This window comes from Coturnix japonica, chromosome 1 (genome assembly GCF_054131305.1).
Source record: "Coturnix japonica strain WE chromosome 1, WE-NBRP24, whole genome shotgun sequence".
Classification (NCBI taxonomy): Eukaryota; Metazoa; Chordata; class Aves; order Galliformes; family Phasianidae; genus Coturnix; species Coturnix japonica.
The window spans coordinates 157,484,422-157,502,718 of NC_140663.1; the positions used below are offsets into that span (position 1 = coordinate 157,484,422).

General features: G+C 37.1%; 1 protein-coding gene across 17 annotated transcripts in view; it reads right to left on the reverse strand.

The window, feature by feature from the left end:
• Nucleotides 1-3,180: 3,180 nt before the first annotated feature.
• NBEA (neurobeachin) overlaps nucleotides 3,181-18,297 on the reverse strand; it is a 460,574-nt gene continuing 445,457 nt past the window's right edge. For 15 of the 17 annotated variants that reach the window (XM_085555249.1, XM_085555204.1, XM_085555247.1 and 12 more), the window contains 4 exons: nucleotides 11,708-11,809; nucleotides 7,758-7,954; nucleotides 6,853-7,004; nucleotides 3,181-4,989 (listed from right to left, as the gene is read on the reverse strand). In XM_085555249.1, coding sequence (XP_085411375.1) covers nucleotides 4,899-4,989; nucleotides 6,853-7,004; nucleotides 7,758-7,954; nucleotides 11,708-11,809 — 542 coding nt within the window. In that variant the 3' untranslated portion in view covers nucleotides 3,181-4,898. The remainder of the gene's footprint in view (nucleotides 4,990-6,852; nucleotides 7,005-7,757; nucleotides 7,955-11,707; nucleotides 11,810-18,297) is intronic. The other 2 variants (XM_015851986.3, XM_015851985.3) reach the window with 1 other exon arrangement.

Below are 18,297 nucleotides of genomic sequence, written 5' to 3' on the forward strand. Positions count from 1 at the left end.
AATGTAGAAGAAAAGGCCCAAGCATTTTGTGGCTAATGAGGAAAGCTGTCCCTCCAAGATTCCTCTAGCCCTGTGGTCTCTGCCTACAGTCCTGCTGCCTTCTTACCAAAGCAGCCTCTTTTTTGCTATTATTCTTAATTGAAAAGATGTGCATGCAGGGACACTGGCTTCTGGGAACATTTTATTTACTGTTTTGATATAGCTCTGTACAAAGTAATGTATCTGAACAGCCATGGGCTCTGGATTTATATGTATAGCTGTACTTCCAGACCGAAAGACCACTTACAATTGTTCCGCTGCCTTTTCCAGCAATCACTAGTTCTGCTATGCAGTGAAGGAGTCTGTGTGCATCATTCTTAACGGCTTAAATTTGCACAGATGTGACACTGGGATTAGTTTTGCTACAGGGCTTGGTCATTGCAGCATCCTGCCAAGTCGAAATCTCTTCAAAGCATAAACAGACGGGAAACTTTAAAGTCAAATCCATGAGTGCTGCCAGCTTTTAGCTGTTTGTAGTCTTCTGGTACCAGAGAAGATTTTCTTTCCTGACTATCTATTTTTGTATGTAAGAGCCTATTCCCTGCCCCACATTAGGAACCTTGAGGCTGACAGTAGCTTGGTATTGTGGCACCCTGAGGGACACACAGCCCTTATGTCAGTCATTTAGTAAATAAAAAGTACTCTGTACTCTGAATTTTACCCATAGGTAAAACACTACCTGTGCTAGTTATCCACAACCTTATTCATGCATGTGGGGTGGAACAGAGTGAGGATATACATCTACTGGTGATGCAGAGCCACTGTGCTGGTCAGGCCTGATCACCGCAGAGGGATCCATAAACTGAGGCAGCTGCTTGGCAAGTTTTCATCCAAGTAAAACCCTCTGTAAACTAATTATATGACCACAGCTTATAAAGTTTACAAGAAAGCAACCTCCAGACTTGCTCTCTTGTCAGTTGCAGATCTTGAACATAACCGTAGATTGTTACAAAATTAATCACAGTGGTTAGAAAGCGTATGAACTGTTCTCCACAGTATAGATGTAGTAATTTTCCAATCCTTCTTTCCTTTTTTACATTCAAGCTTCTATTTTAATGTGTTCATTTTTAGTGCTTGTAAGTAATGGGAAAAAATAAACAACTGTAAGGAAACCAGTCCACAATTAAACCACTGCAAATTGTGAGCACAAACTCCAGCTAGACACCTCCAAATAAAATATTTATAGGAACTAGATGTCTTGTATCAGGAGATACTTCTCTTTCTGTTATCAGAAGGCAGCCCTTCGCTCCCTGTATCTGCTCCAAATGCTTTTATCACTGGCAGCATGAGGTGTGCATCAAGCATCTTGCCTGCTTGTCAGTGGGGCTCATTCACTGTATTATAACAGGCAGTCATCACAACAGTTGTTCACAGGCAGTGTTTTTAGCTCTACAAGTACAACCCGAGAGATTCTCTATCAGCATCATCATTATTTATCTGAAGCTCTTCCAGTAAATTGAGCCTAACTAGTTTTCCTTGAGGTAAAAAGATGCAGCCTGTCTTTTATCATTGCTCACACAGAGAAAGCAGTGCCCTCCTAAGCAGTGTAGGATCTGGAGAAGGAAAAAGCCTCACAGCAGCTGTATTATGCTCCTGGCCAGCATTAGCTTTTAGTCCTTTTCTTAGCTTAGGACAGACCGGCAGGAGCAGGAACACAGCCAAGAATTGCACATTCTTTTCATTGTGGTCATACTGCACAGTTGTATGCTTAATGCTGCATCTCCCTTAGCTGAGAGATTGGCCTCATTTAGCTCTTCTGGTCAAAACTGTTTCATCAGGCAGCTTTCAAAGACTGCATAGAGTCAGTTTCTGTACATAAAAATGGTGAGTCAGTTTAGCTTTACTCCCTCTGAAAGAGATGGATGGGACAGATGAAGCTTTGGAAAAGTCTTGTTGCATAAACTGGAGATCTGTACATACTGCTTTTTTACATGATCCTGCTACAGGTAGTACTAATATAACTAATACATGTATTAACATACTAATACAGGTAACATAAATTGATTCTGATGGAATCATGGTTTTTGTTTTTGTTTTCTTAGTTTTTATTATTTTTATTATCTTATTAGACATAAAATAGGAATTAATAAGCAAAAGCAGTGTTTCGACACAAAAGCTGGTACACATGACTATTCCAGCCTGTTAGTACATTCTCCATGTCCTGTGCCTTTGTGGAAACTCAATTTTTATTACTTCAGCCATAGTGGAGATGAAAGTCTATCATTTTGTTATTACTGAATGGGACTTGTATTGTTTTAATCACTCAGTTTACTCCATGAAGTGTGACAAAGGTCAGGTATTTCTTTACGGATGGACTAGAAGCTGGGATATAAAACTGTTTCAAGTGCCACTCTTACTAATCCACTCTTACTAATCCACCCTCTTGACTCCATTCCAGCCCCAAAATGACCAACATAAGTTATCTGCTTCAAAGACTGGTTGATAGAAATAGGAATCTGCTACACTGTGTTCTGAACTCTAATAATGTTATAAAACAGTGGCTTTAGTTCATTTTGATAATTTTTTCAGAACACTGCTTACAAATGAAAGGATTATCGGTTGGCAAATTGAAGTTTTGGCTGTTATTCTGCTTTGTAATCAATCAGGAATCTTCTAATTCTAAGGAAAGTATTTTGCCCACTTCTGTTACCTTAAATCAGATGTCTGACATTTAGATACTTACCTATCTACAACTACTTGCTGAACCTTTGTAGGGACCTCAGCATTTCCAAAATGTGATTTAACCCACTTGTTTTGTTCTGCTGCGCATGGACTGCAGATATCTATCTTCTGAAGTCTAATCTAAGCTGAAATTAATTCAATCTTATCAAATAGTAAGAGATAAAGAAAATGGCTCTTATCAGATCTTTGCTTTCTGTGAGGTCTACTATACAAGTTTATTGCCTGTTCACAACGACTCCTCTGCTGACCAAAGTATTTTTTTGTAGTTTCTTTTCATGTACTTGCAATCAAAAGAGTTGAAAAACACACCATAACATCTCTTTCATTTCCTGATGCCCCAGAAAATACAATCCAGCCATTCATGATTTTTGGCATTTACTTTGCATGTAAGGGATGATTTCTTAAAATGATTATTCCTAATGATAATGCGAAAAGTTCATTGGAATGAATAGCTATCACTTGAATTCTTTGCATATTTTATTTTTCTTTTTGATTTCCAACTCACACACATCTGGCATATTTTACATCTTTGCAATAAAACATGGTTACAATAGCTTAAGGAATTTATATATCCAAAATATTTCACCATGATCTCAAGATGAAATGAACTTGTCTTCCAGATGTTCAATATTCTCCCAATTCTAAGCTACAAACTCAAGATATTGCTTACAGACTGGTGATGAATAACTTAATCATTAGGATGATCCCCATGATTGCCAAACCTTATAAATACAAACAACAATGAAGAAGGAAATTCAGTGCTAAACTTACTAATACAAGGTGGAGAACAAATAAGTAATCACATCAATAAATAATGATATGTTTCTGGTGCAAAGTGCCAATACAAAGAATCCATTATCTTTTTAAATAAATGACTGCAAATGAGTGTAAATTCTGAGAAAATTACATTCCTGTTACATGCCTCATAGCCCTACCGACACAATATGTACATCTATGACAATACAGTCACCAAATATACAAAGAAGAAACATGAATTAAAGTGTATATACCCCTGGGTGTGTAATTTGATCAGTACAATGTGCAGAAAATTATTCTGATAGTTATCGTTACAGTATTGTAAAACATGAAGTGCCTTAGTCTGAGTGGCTTCAGGTGAGATTTTCAGAACCGAAAAGAATAACCTCAGTCACCTCCACAATGAAGCTAAGGCTATTGAAGAAACCAAGCTGCTCAGAGGAAAACAAGGGAAAAACATCACTTGAGGCTCTCTCGCCCAATGGTTTCCTTGCCAAATGCTAGCAATCCAGAAGTACAGCACTTTGTATTGGGAATCATTCGGCATTGCAAATCATGAAACTGAACTTTCCCTCTTTGCTCCTTTTCCATCTTGTCTTTGAATTTAAAAAGGAGGAATTTAACTTCTACTGTATAAAGTATAAATATGGCAAATGATGGCTTTTTATCCAAATGCTTCATGAGCAGAACTCCACTTAAAAGGGGTAAAGTTTAGGTTCAAAAAGTGAAAAATATGTGTTGGTGAAAATGTCAAAATTACTGTTTGCGCCCAAATTCAACCCTTTAACACAAGTTATACCCTCAGGCAGAACTCCAGTTTAATTTGTGAGAATGCACCTGCTCCTTCAAGACATCAGGTTTAAAGTACATGCAAGTTGTAACTCCACAATAAAATTAAGAAACGGTTTTGTTCTTTATACAAGGTTTTACTTTTACAAAAGTATCCCTTTAAAGTTAAGATGTGCATCTGATGTACAAAGTATCAAACGTATTTTTTATTTTTATTTTTATTTTTATTTTTTAATCTCAGCTTGAAAAGAGGCTGGAGATGGGATGCATGTTAGGTTCAGAGCCTAAACATTGAAACAACTGGACACGAGGTTCCTCAAAATTTGCAAAAGTCTCTTGTGGCGCATCCTACTACCTTTTCTCAATAAACAAAGATATATGAAATAATTACCAAAACATCTCCTAATTCATATAATTTACATGATACAAGCTTGCTTTTCAGCAGCTGGTGTTCAGTTGTGAAAAAACACACAAAGTAAAATGGTTGCTGACTACAATGTACAGCTATTGCTGGGTGTAATGGAATGTACAACGGAGGTCAATGCAGACGTGGTATTCCACCAGAGACTACACCTTTCATTGCAGCACTTGTGCTCTCAGCTTTACCTGGGCTTTCAGTTCTTCATTCCGCTTTAGTATCTGTTCTGATGTTCATAATGCCACCGGTTAAAATCTATATTGAAAGCTACGATGCTGCCAGAAGCCATGCCAGTAATAAGAGTTCTGAAAAAGACAAGTGTTTGTGTTAGTCCTCTTATGCCTTCTCAAATTATGGCTTGAAATAAACAGTGAAAAAGCCAAAAGGAGGCTTTTTAGCAACACTGTATGAAACTAAAGTTCACAGATGCATTCAGTTTGCTTCGGAGATACTAAATTCGGGTATCTACATGTAAGCCCAATTCCCACACTCCCGTTGTGGCCAAAGGAGGTCCAGAACTCCATTTATTCACTTTCACATAGGTAAAAGCTCAGTATAATTTGAGATGGCAAGATCTTTATCTTGCCTTGCCTCTAAGTGCCCCTCTGGAAGTGTGTGAGCCTTTACTAGGTCCTCTGCCACATGTGCCACCCCTCGTATGTAGCTTAGACCTCCAAAGAAGCTCGAACAGTACTAACTGTCTTTGGGGTGGAAACCAAACTAGGGACCTAATCAGTACCCTCAGTGTTATTTGACATGAACTCTCTACAGGTTGCGGGACATGTACTTGGGCAAGCTAAATTGTCCTCTGGACTCCAAAGACTATACTGAATAAAGCTCCGCCAGTCATTAGGGAAGCTTATTATCATAGTTTCATGTAAGCTGATTGCACTCTGGTTCTCCTAAAAAGCTTTATATTGAAATTTACACCTATATTTATGTAGTTCTGATGGCAACAGTTGAGATATTTTCCAGTTATCATATACCCTCTAATTCTGGTAGTTGAATTCTAAAATTGGATTAGATATCTATCACCACTTCTATCAAACCGTACAAAATCCATTCTCTGCTTAATTATGCGACCAAAGCTAAGCAGATACTTAAAGCACTTTGCACAGCTGGAGCTTCCCAAACCTAATATTACAATCAGGCCTAGAGAAAATAGGCTAGAAGAAATTTTTCACAGTATAAATAAATCTCATAGAACACAGCACAGTCCTGCATACATAAACTGGCAAAGCTCCAGCAGCAAATAGGCCTCTTCCAGTAAGTTAGGTTTTGATTAGATTGTTTGAGACAAAAATCTTGTTTCTCGTCATCTACTCATATATGAATAAATTAGGTGGGTACTTGGTTTGTAGGCGTTTTTATTGCTTTACAAAATGGGTACATAGCATAAGAATGCTGGAAAGTGTAAGAAAAATAAATGAATATGACTGCTGTATGATTTTTCTCATGTCTCAGTAATTTTTTTTATGAGTTTGTATATTAATAAATGTCAGCTCACACATGATGTAAACAGCAAATCCATTCATAACCCTGCATGAATGCAACATACAGGTTTATATCATAAACATATTACAGCAGTAGAGTAGTGATTCATATACCAGGTTCATATATATTTACATTTGCACTGTGCATTCCACTGCCACAGCAGTCACTACAAATATCTAGGCTTGTACAGTGCATCTCCACTGCTCAGAGAAAGTCAAAAAGAGAGGTCCATATCCATTCCTGGAAGATAAATCCCTCGTAATGTTGCACGTTATAGTCTAACCACAGCCCCAATAGGTTCTTAAGCTCTTCAATGCTGAACTTTTGAACTTTTTATCAAAGCATTTGTTAATTGGTACTACTGCAGTCTGGTCCAGTCTGGTTGTTTCTGTGTTCTGAAGTTAATGCAATTTTACTAATATTTTGCTGGCTGAAGCTCTGACTTACTGACTTCAGTGAAATAAGATCTTGCCTTGAAGTTAACTGCTGGTATTATGAGACTCAAGGATCAGACAACATGTTGATGTTGATCAAGTTAACTGGATAATAATATGCGTAGTGATTTTGTATCATATCCTCTCAACTCAAACTTTAAAGTCATACTTTAACATTAACAGAAAGCTACCCTATGTGCATTTTCAGTCTTTACATACAGATATGAAGGACAAATTCACCTCTGATCATGAGACAGATCCATAGCTCTAATGCCAGCATCACAGCCAGGGTAGATATAGAGCTGCTTGAAGTCACAGGCCTGCCATACCTCCACCACACCATTGTCTCCCCCTGTCACCAAGTTCTGTCCATCACTGCTCAGGAGAATGGCCTTCAGATAAATATGACAAAATCAAGGTACACAGTTAGCTTTTATGGAGAATGATCATTACTTAAATTTAGTCAACTTATGAGCATGTCTTTATCCCTGCCCACTTTAAATTTGAAGAAAAAGGCTCCCACTTCTATTTCTTCCAAATAATAATAGTAAAAAGATAAAATAACAAATTTTGGATCTCCAAATTTTAAATAAAACAATTATGTGGCTTTAAGTATGGTAAATCACCACCACCACTACCAACAACAACAAAAAAAAACCCTAATATATTTTCCAGTATTTATGACTTGAGTTGAGCACATAACATTTCTCTGTTCCACAGTGCTAGATATCATCAATAACACCTGATGCAGGGCAGTGATCTGCATTCTTAATGCTGCTTCAAGTGCTCTTCACACAGTAGAGCCCCAAAGGCAAGAATTCATGTCTGGACTAATAAATGAAGAATGGACTTCTTTCAGAGTATTTTGTTAAAAAAAAAAATGCTTCCCATTTAAATTTAATTCAAGCTAAAATTCCAGGAATTCTAAGGGATCACACAGAATTTGTTTTTTTTTCACTCTAAAAATGCTCAAGTGCACTTTTACATTTGGAGATGGAAATGAGAGCATTCGTGTTTGAATATGACTTAGCTGGGAGGTGAAAACTTTACATGTAATTTCCTTTAAAGTACACTGCAAATAAATTCAATTTAATTTAATAAATAAAAGCAAGACACACCAAGTGTTTATTTGCATTTAGATTTACCCTGGTTGAATCATTGATCTCCATCTGTGCTAAGAGTTTTCCATTAATGCTGAAATTGCTGAACCGTCCTCGTTCATAGTAGATGATGCAGTGACCTTCACTAGAAACAGAAATTAAGCGAGGATACAAGCAGTTTTCTGTTCCTTCCAGGGCTCTCAGCAAATCTCCAGTAATTGTGTGTACCAGACAAGGACCTTCTGTATGTGAAAAGATAATATATCATACCTTTGCTGGTTATACAAACTATATACACTGTGCACAGAGGCAATGCATAATACACATTTATGTCATTTAAGTCCTGCATAGTTATGAGAAGATGCAATCCTGACCCAAAGAACATAAAATAGGAAACAGAAAAGATAATGCAATAAAATTAATATCAGGATATTTTTCCAAGCATTTAGAGGCCTTGGTCTTTCCTCCAAGAACACGAACTCTCCTTAGCCTGCCCATTCACATTAAACAGATGGGGCCCTATCAGTGACTAGTAGGAGCAACTCCCAGAGGGTACATAACCATATCACTGCATATTTTTCTTATAGTCAATGGCAGTTTCTGTAGGTCCTCTCCCACTATGAGTGTATTATATGCATAGATTTCAGTCATAGATTTCATTGTTTTAACAATAGGCATCATCTGACAGACAGCAATGGAACTATGATATTGGTACTATAAGAGATGATATGAGATTTTAATGTGGTTTTTTTTTGGTGGTTTTTTTTTTTTTGGTTTTTTTTTTTAATGCTGATGAAAGAGAAACTGAGCTGTGAAATCTACATGGTTCATTTTAAGATGCAACACTATGATATCTCCATTTCAAAATCTATGAGAAATGTTCTTTTGAAAGTGAGATGCGTACCCCTTCTAAAAATCTGAGTCACGGTAAATGATAAATACTTTTGTAATGAATCAATGAATATCCCTGGACCATCACAGTTCTTCCTTGTAGAGCTGGCTCATGACCCTCAAAGTAAATTTGTGCTGGCAGACTCAGCCACCTCACATTAAGCCCTTCCAACTTCTCTGAAAATCACACTATGGCTGGGTTTGTCCAGGTAGAACAAATCATGGCATCAATGCACTTGTCTGAGCCCTCCGGTGCATGTCCTTGTCTGTGTTTGCAACAAGCCTTATGCAGAGAGACTCTGAGTCTCACTGGGTCTACAGAATGCATCTGCAATGGAATTAATTTATTTTCTCAAATTGTTAAATTCTAGCTTTGGAAATGCTGTAATGCCAAACGATGCTTCCACTTTTAGAATAAATACCTTGTTAGATTTGTCAAAAGGAAAGTTTAATATCTATCTTCTCACATAAGTACCCTGACAAACAGCTCAGCTGATTGGTCTTGGGCATTAAAAAGCAAACAATAAAATCTTCAGAGTTCAGATTCTGGTGTAAAGGCACACAAACTGCCCACTCTTTTAATGTTGCATAGGAAAATTCAGACATCAACTTGAGGCACAGGATTTAATTAGAGAAGTCCTATTCACACTGCCTCCCTAACCCAGCACAGGTTGTCAGGATGTCTGCGTGTGTGATGGAGGTGACGCAGGGAGGGACAGACTCTCTATGAGGGAGAACATACAGCATCAAGGTACAACAGAGCACTGCAATGAAATGCTGTAATAGAAACTGGAAAGCAACTGGACAGAGAATTGATAAATAGCCTTTAAACAAGCATCCACTAGAAAACAGTCACGATTAAAGAATAAAAATAAATAAATAAAATGATAATGATTTTCTCTATATAATGATGTATGGAATACTCTATAAAGTAATGGGAAATGTAAGAGTAACTCAGAGAACCAGATCTGACAGGATGGGCCTCCAACTCTCCGAATTTATTACAAGTATAGTCTAGATCTGACCCCTAGGAGCATTTAGCTCTAAAAATAGATGTTTCTAAAGCATTGCATACTGAATGAAGCAAAAGGTGACTAAGCACAGACAAACCACAGAGAAAATTTGAAACAAGATAGTTGAAAAGGGTACTTTGACAGCAAGAATGTACAAAGCTGCATTAAAAGACAAGGAAATAGCAGTGCTGCAAGACAAAATTAGGTTCAGAGTCCTTCTGAATTCTTCACAAATGACTTCACCTACCAGACTTATGTAGTAAGTCATTACTAGAGTTAATGACCCATTAGCAATTGTTAAAAATATCTTTACCCAAAAGTTTCATATTCAACTTCGAAAATAAATGTAGCTCTCCAAGTCTGTATGAAAGATGATAATACAGCCATGAGCTAAAGTGGGCAGAAATAGCACCACAGCCTTTAAAAAATCACAGAATCTTTAAGGTTGGAAAAGACCTTTAAGATCAACAAGTCCAGCTGTCAGCACATCAACCATGCCCACTAACCATTCTCAGTGCCACATCTACACAGTACTTGAAAATCTCTAGGGACAGTCACTACACCACCTCTCTGGGGAGCCTGTGCCAGCACAGTGCCCCTCTTTCTGAGAAGAAATTTTTACTAATATTCAATCTGTTATCCTCAAAAGAATCAAGCTTTAAAAAAGAATGCAAGGATATTCACAGTGATGAATGGAACACCTCCTCTATGAGAACAGGCTGAGACAGCTGGGGCTGTTCAGCCTGGAGAAGGTTCTGGGAAGAGATCTCATTGTGGCCTTTCAGTACCCAAAGAAAGCCTACAGGAAATCTGGAGAGGGACTCTTTATAAGGGTTTGTAGTCATAGGACAAAGGTCAATGGCTTTAAACCAAAAGGGAGATATAGATTAGCTATTCAGAAAAAAATCCTCATGATGAGGGTGGTGAGGCACTGGAAGAGGTTGCCCAAAGAAACAGAATGCCCCATTCCTACAGATGTTCAAGGCTAGGCTGGACTGGGCTTTCAAAACACTGGTCTGATGAGAAGTGTGTCCCTGCGCATGGCATTGCAGTGGAACTAGATGGTTTTTAAGGTCTTTTCCAACCCAAGCCATTCAGTGATTCTTTGATTCTATTAATAAAATATGAAATAGATATTAGTGTAAGCAGTAAAAAACAAGTGGTTGAATAAAGATCCAGTAGTGGAGTGGAAATGAGACATAGGAAATAAGAACCTTTAAAGATTGACAAAGTTAGTGTAAAAATAAGGAAATAAGAAGGGATAATCAAGCTCAAAGGAAAGTAAAAGCTAAACCCTGGAGGAAGATGAGGCAAAGAGGAAAGGATGACAGGAAAATACATGAAGTTTCCCAAGTGAAGAAAAGAAACTAAATGAGAGAGAACAGAGGAGGAAGAAAAGTGAACGTGGGGAAAAGGAGAAGGTGAGCAGAATAGGGAAAGATTAAGCAACAACTCATTATAGATGAGTGTTTTATTTACATTGATGTCTAAAGTCTCACAGGAGTTTGCTTCAGGTTTGGGAAGGTATTTTGAACGTGTACATTAGTGACTGTTGGATACTCTGGATTCTATAAATAAGCAAGAAAGTGTGTGAACAGATGGCCCAAAAAAATTAATGGAAGAGGTGTAATAACAAACATGCAAACTCCTGATCATATGGAAACCTATCCACCAAAAAGTCTGCAGGGTGAAATGCTGTCAAAGAATTCCAAAACAAATCAAATATACACAGCTTTCATTGCCAAGGAGACTGAGGTCAGTGTGCAAATTGCCATTTAATTAAGATCAGGGTGGAGAATTTGGAGCTGACCCTGCCCCAGACATAGGTCTCCATCAACAATTCTCTTCCAAACCTGTGGGTAATTGTAATACAGGCTGATTGCTGGAAAGATCAACTATTTGTTTCTAGGCCTCATAAATATGGATGGTAAGGAATAATGCTCAGAGTAAGCAGCTATAGATTCCCCCAGAATTGCAGAACATCTTGGTAGAGGAGGCTTGGGATAACTGAGGTCTGTCTAGATTAAAGGAAGGCCAGAAAGTACCATTCAGAAAGGTTCTAAAGACTTAAATCATAAAAGTATTTCTTACCTTTAGCACCACTAATAACAAGTCCCAGCTCTGCACAGACTGACACACAGACAACTTCATGGTCGTGACCAGTCAGAACAGCCCGAGGAGCAGGATAATCACCTGTTTAAAAAAAAAAAAAAAAAAGGAAACAACAGACAAATGTGTCAAAACAAATCTACCTTCAAAAGAACAGTGCTGTAATTTGCCTTCAATCAATAAGCATCAAAGAAATACACCATCTGTTTAAGTACTTCATACCTAACTTTCTGAGCATCCACAACACAAATATCTGCTATCAAACATACTTGTCTGTAGCCTTCTGCTAGGAACCTAAGGAGTTGAGGATGTTCTTATATTAATGATCCTAATTTGTTTCATGAAGCTGGAGTAGGGGGAAGAGAGGAGAAACAGCACTGTATTTGAAAGTTACTGCCGTTGCATAGACATTATTGTTTTAGAGCCACTTTGAGAGCTTATAGGTTAAAATTATAGCTAGAGATGGTTATGAATAAACATCATTTTACATATAACACTGTGGATATATATGCCATTACAATCACATTTAATTTTAAAGAGTAGGATAGACTGCTCCCTAAACCTTTGTTTTCTGTATGCAGGAGAAAAACATGTTTTATTGTGGATTCAAACAAGTGGGCTTTTATCGAGCATTTATATGACAAACAGCAACACTTTTCTTGTTTCCAATCATAACAGATGCTGACAAGTAAAACTTCTGTATGCAGTAAGGAATTACTGAGTATTTGATATCACTTAACCAGTCAAGGAAAAGTTATGCAGTTATAAAAAAAAAAATAGCAACATGCTAGATAACAGAGATTTCATCTGGTTATATTTAGTTTGTACAAATGAAATACAAAAAAAAAAAAAAATATGGGAAATTCCAAAGGACTGGATCTCTGACTGCAGAAGAATTATCATAACGTCAACCCCCCACAAAATTATAAACTGGGTAACCCAAAGTTCTGTCAATAAACTGGAAGCAAAAATCTCATTAATGACAGTCACCATGCTGTACAGGAATAGGAGTCTTGGCATTCAAGCTTCTTATCTGCTTCGAAAAGGTGGCAGGTACAGTTGATAAAGATGACTATTTTAAAATGGCCTCCTATATTTTTTTTAAGATTTTTGTCTCAGTAGTGTGGGGTTTTGATTTCCATCTGTTTCATATGGAACTGACCAAGGACAGAACATACAGTACAAAAGCAGGTTCAATTACAGTTTTGAACATTTTCTGTCAACAGGAGTGTACTGACTAGTAGCTAGACATTAGGATACTGGATACTGAGGTATTGTACTGGTAGGTACATTAGGATACTGGTAGGTGGGAACCAATCACTAGTGAGTAACTTTATCTGTAGGATGGTATCAAATCTTTGCTGGTAAGATGTCAAAATATACAGCTGATACAAAGATTCATTGAGTACTGTACACTGAAGAGTGGTAGTAATTATTATAGCATACTGTGCACCATCCAGTTAAACAATAAGGCTGCCAGATGCATTTTAATTATTTTCTTTATTTTGAGCGCAAACAGGTAGAAAGTTAGTGCTTTTCTACAAACACAAGCTCTGCTCACTGGAGAGGTGATTTTAGTTGGGAAGGCAATAAGACAAAGGAGGATTTATTGGAGTCACAATGCAAAACTTCCTCCACATTAGCTTTCATTGCAATACCCTAAAATAGCAAATAGGGGTCAGGAATTATCTTGCACTGTAGATCATAAAGGAAATTGTACTCACATTTTCAGAAATAGACTCCAGGTAGGGTCACAGAACTGATAGAGCGTAGGATAGGAGGCTGCACAGCATTTAAAGTGTTTTCTCTCTTCACTGCACATGCAGCAGAGCAGTAACTTGGTGACCATAGTTGGGAGTTAAAGGTATAAAACATGTCCAACAGCCAAGCAATTTATCTTATAGCTAATGGCAGGACAAGGTCCAATGGGTGAATGGCTGCATATATTTCAACCCTGCAATAAAATGCAGTATCCTACCTACAGAAACAGTTAAACACTAAAACAAATTAACAAGGGAACTACTGGAGTATCTAAGCAATAGCGTATGGGTTTCTGAAAGATATGTTTTAGGAATACGAACTTGCATTGCGCTTTGTGGGTCATTGAATTTAGTCTCATTTATTACAGAAACTCACATCTTATAAACCTGTTAATAAATTAATGAATAGATGGCTGGGTAGGTGACTTGGAAGGATGTTTCAGAACTTTAACACCTTGAAGGACAGAAATATTTTTATTTTCAATCAGAATCTATTCCTGTCTACCTTATATCACTTTGTTCTTGTGTCACCACTAGCTTTCAGCTTCAAATCTACCCTTCCACTTGTCTTTTCCCTGCTCATGTTTTTAAAGAAGAAATCAGCCCTCTCAGCCTTTTCTTTTGACTTTATTAAAGAAACCAAACTCTTACAGTATTTTTTAAAAGTGACAGGCTTGCCTCTTTTTAGTCATTGCAGTAACCCACTTCTCCTCCATTCACACTCCCAGTTCTTTCTTAAAATTCAGTTAGCCAGAACAGTATATAATAGTAGTTCTCTGAATTTTACAGAGAAAGTGCAGAATTTCTTGAATAATATTAACCATGTCTGTTATAAAAGTTTTAATTATTAATTCTACATATTTTACTATCATTTTCTGAATCAGCGAAGAACTACCAAACATCGATTTGAAGGTTTAGTTTTGGATCAAATAGTCCAGGATAAGTCAATCTACCTTCACTGCTAATGAAAACAGTAAAATGTCAGAATCTGAAAAATGACTGTTGTCTTACAAAGGGAAATGCTTATAAGGAACAACTGCTCTGACCTTTGAGACCATTTTTCAGTAAATAAAAATTAATAATGGAAAATCTTTATTAGGATTAAGAGTCAGACACTAACGGTAAATAAGATTCTGTGACACTTTCTACAGAAGAAGCTGTAGCACAGAGAAGAGAATCTCAATCATATTGCATTATATTGCTAAGGACGGAAGTTGTGAACTCCAGGAATCATTCGAAATCTAACAAAATATTCTGTCACTGTCACATCACTTCTGATAGATGCAACCAGGGGTCAAAGGCTGCAGCTCTGAGGGAATTGCAGGTGAAAATATCTTATCTATGAACTGAGATACCATCACTGTAAACTCCCCGTGATTTTCCCAAAGGAGCACCTTTGAACCAAACTACTAGTGAGCAGAAGAAAAAAAATACATCTGTGATGTGTTTCTAAATGAGCATGTTCTCCTGTGCGGTCTGAATTAAAACACATCTTCCATTTTCTCTGAAAAATACACTGTTTAATATCACTGTAAGGAGCTCTCATTGCGAGGATAAAAAGAAATTGAAGGAGAATGGACAGTGTGACTATTTTTTTTCATATCGACTTTTTCCAGGAATTATGTAAATTTTTCTGGGGACACATCTGAAGGTCTTCTGTTTAAAGAAACATGAGACCACAAGGTTTCCAGCTTCCATTTCATGTTTGACTTTCATGGAAGGAAGTACAGGGCTATAGCTGACTGGTTTGTTGAAAATAAAATCTTCATGACGCAAAGATTTTTCTGTTAATATTTTTGAGGAGATACTCTTCAGAAAACAAAATCTTAAAAGTCATTACTACCTTTAATGGAAGTAACAATGAAGAAACCTTTTGAGTTTTTACTGTCGGAAACAAACAAACAAACAAACAGGCTCAGGATGAAAAGATAAGGCTACATCCAACAAACATGACTTAAAAATAGGAAATAGCCAAAAAAGAAATAATCCACAATGGGAGGAAGTGATTTTTTATTTTTTTTTATAAGATTGCTGATGGAAAGATATTCATATATTCAAAATACTCTTAACTCTGGTAGAACTGGTTTATTAGCTAAGGAATGGCAGTAGCACTTTATATGCCTACAGTTAACCAAGGTGAGTGGACTTGCACCCATCTTGTAAGTACCCAGACTCCATGAGGAAAAATATACTGGATGAGAACCTTTACAACTTCAATTGCTATTTCTTTCAATAAATTACTTCAAGTTTGGTAAGTCACTGAACTGCCATGTGCAATACCACTCTCTTGGAGAATGCCGCTAAACATGGGCAGAGCATCACTTTTCAAAGACCTTCTACTCTGGCAGAATAGTGACAGGATAATGTATTTTAGAAATGAACATCTAAATTGCACTTACAAGTACTGTACATGGTTTAAACTTGCAAAGCAGTTTACATGTGTACTAATATGCTTGAGCAGAACCTTCAGGCAGCTCTCCAGCACAATTTGCACAAAAGATACTGGTGGCTATTTTTAAACTTGCCTTTGCAAGGTTAAGCTAGTCCATGTTATAGCATATACGTCTATGGTGATGTAAAAGAATAGAGTGAATATTCAGAGTACTGAACATCAATGCTCTCAAGATACAAGTTCACAAAACCAGAGACATTCACAATTTTAAATTGTTTCAAAAATGACATATTGCAAAGAAAATTAAAATATGCTTTGAGACACTTTAAAAAAGCACAGGTTAACTTGAGAAGGATACTTTATGGAAGCACATGCCCTCCCTTTCAGACATACACAAATGCATTCCCTGAGAGAGGATGGATAATTACCACATGTGATAACTGTAATGGTACATAAACCAAGATTTGAGCTGAGAGACAATGTGTTTTACTATGGTCAGTGCAGCTCCACACAGAAAAAGCAGGGTTCACTCTCACACCTCCTGTGACCATCCTTTTGGATGTTACTGTAAGTAATGAGAAATGTCAAGACCCAAGATCAATAAAATTTCAGGCTCAAGGGACAAAACAGGAATAGCATTGATCCTTTTAAAGAACGCCAGTCAGAAGGTGAATGTAATAAGTTGCACAGGGAGGCTCAAGAGGATAAGCGGCCAAGTCCAACGTACTTACCTGAAAAAAATTCGATCAGATTTTAGCACAAGCTGCCTATCCTTCCCTTCTTTCATGCAGAAGTCTGATTCCAATTAAAGTGTGCAAATTAATTTTTATCACTCCCAAATTAGTTTCTGAATTTGTCTGATTTAGATGAAAGCATCAGTCTCTCCTTCACTTTTCTGCAATTCTATCTTCTACTTTGGTATATGTTCAAAGACTCCGAGATAATTCTTATTTTCAAAGTCTCTTGTTTCAAAGAGACATCCAATAAAGCAATCATAAAATATAAAAATAAAGCAACAATAATAATACATTTTGAACTCCAGGGCATATCATGATTTTTATGATGAGTAAAACAGTCATATGTAGACATATTAGTGTTCAGCTAACGCAAATACCTGTCTATATTGAGAGAAAAAAAAAAAAATCAAAATGCAAATTGTCAAACTCTTTAACTATAATTTTCCCATTCAAACCAATAGAACTGCAAATTTGACACATGACTTAAAAGAATTAAAATAAGCAAATGATGTCCTTTCTATGTGCCGTGTCTTCCTATGAGAAAACAGATTCCTTGAATTCTGCCATAGACTCATGTTATGTGGTCATCAACTTAACAGGGTCCAGATTCATATACCTATTTCAGATGGCCAGTTTTGGCATAGAAAGTAGGTATCAAACACTGTCAGGCTGTCAGTGCTTCATACAATTCAATATTTGTCCCAGTGGTACTACTTGTTTAACCAAAGTTAATGAAATAAAAGAAGGCTTAAATATACATAAAAACATAAGAAGCAGCATTCAGTTCCCCCTCAGTCTATGGGAATCCATGCCACATCTCCCACACCCCAGGAGCATCTCCAGGCTCTATTCCAGGCTGAAAGAGATAATTTTCGATCACTGCTTAGCCATTATGCAGCCACAAAACCAATTTCTGTTGGACCAGAGGAAGGATAGTTAGGGAGATTTGACCTGAATATTACTGCCAAAGGTGTGCAGTTTTTGTTCCTGTTTTCTTGATATATCTCTATTTTTATACAAACATTATGTCATATAAAATCCATAAGTGAAGTAGGGAAAAGAATTTTGCTGGATGTTCACAGGGGTCCCCTCCCACATTAATTTTTAGCCTGATAGTCCAGAATGCATGAATTTGATGAAGCATATGCTTGTGAATATGGGAATGTGGGTTTGAATTCCATCAGCCTCTGGAGGCTAAGAACTTAGTCTCCTACTTCCTGAACAAACATTCTGACCATAAGGTTATTATGCAGGCTATTTTTGAAAGCCACTCCACGGAAAGCATTGTATTTAAAATCTGGCAAAATTTCACCCTTCTCACAGCCTGTAAAATAACCATGACAAGTGCAATCTGAACAAAAACTTCTTTTTGATATGTAGTGTAGGAGAATAAAAGTGATAACTTAATAAGGGCATTGATTCTAAGAAGATATATTAAAATTAAAAAGGAGTTCACCGTGTTCTCACAGGCAAATTTCCAACAACAGACCTAGAGCTGCCACTTGCAAGAGTCTCATCCAAGCCACAGTTTTTTTCCATTCTCCCCTTTAAACCAGAGCTGATCCTGTATTTCCTACAGATAAAGTTCAGGTCACCTGCTGAGCACATATCAGCACAGATTCAGATTCCCAGAGGTCCAACAGTTTGGGTTCCTGTCATGTGTGTTGTGTAGTGAAGACTTCA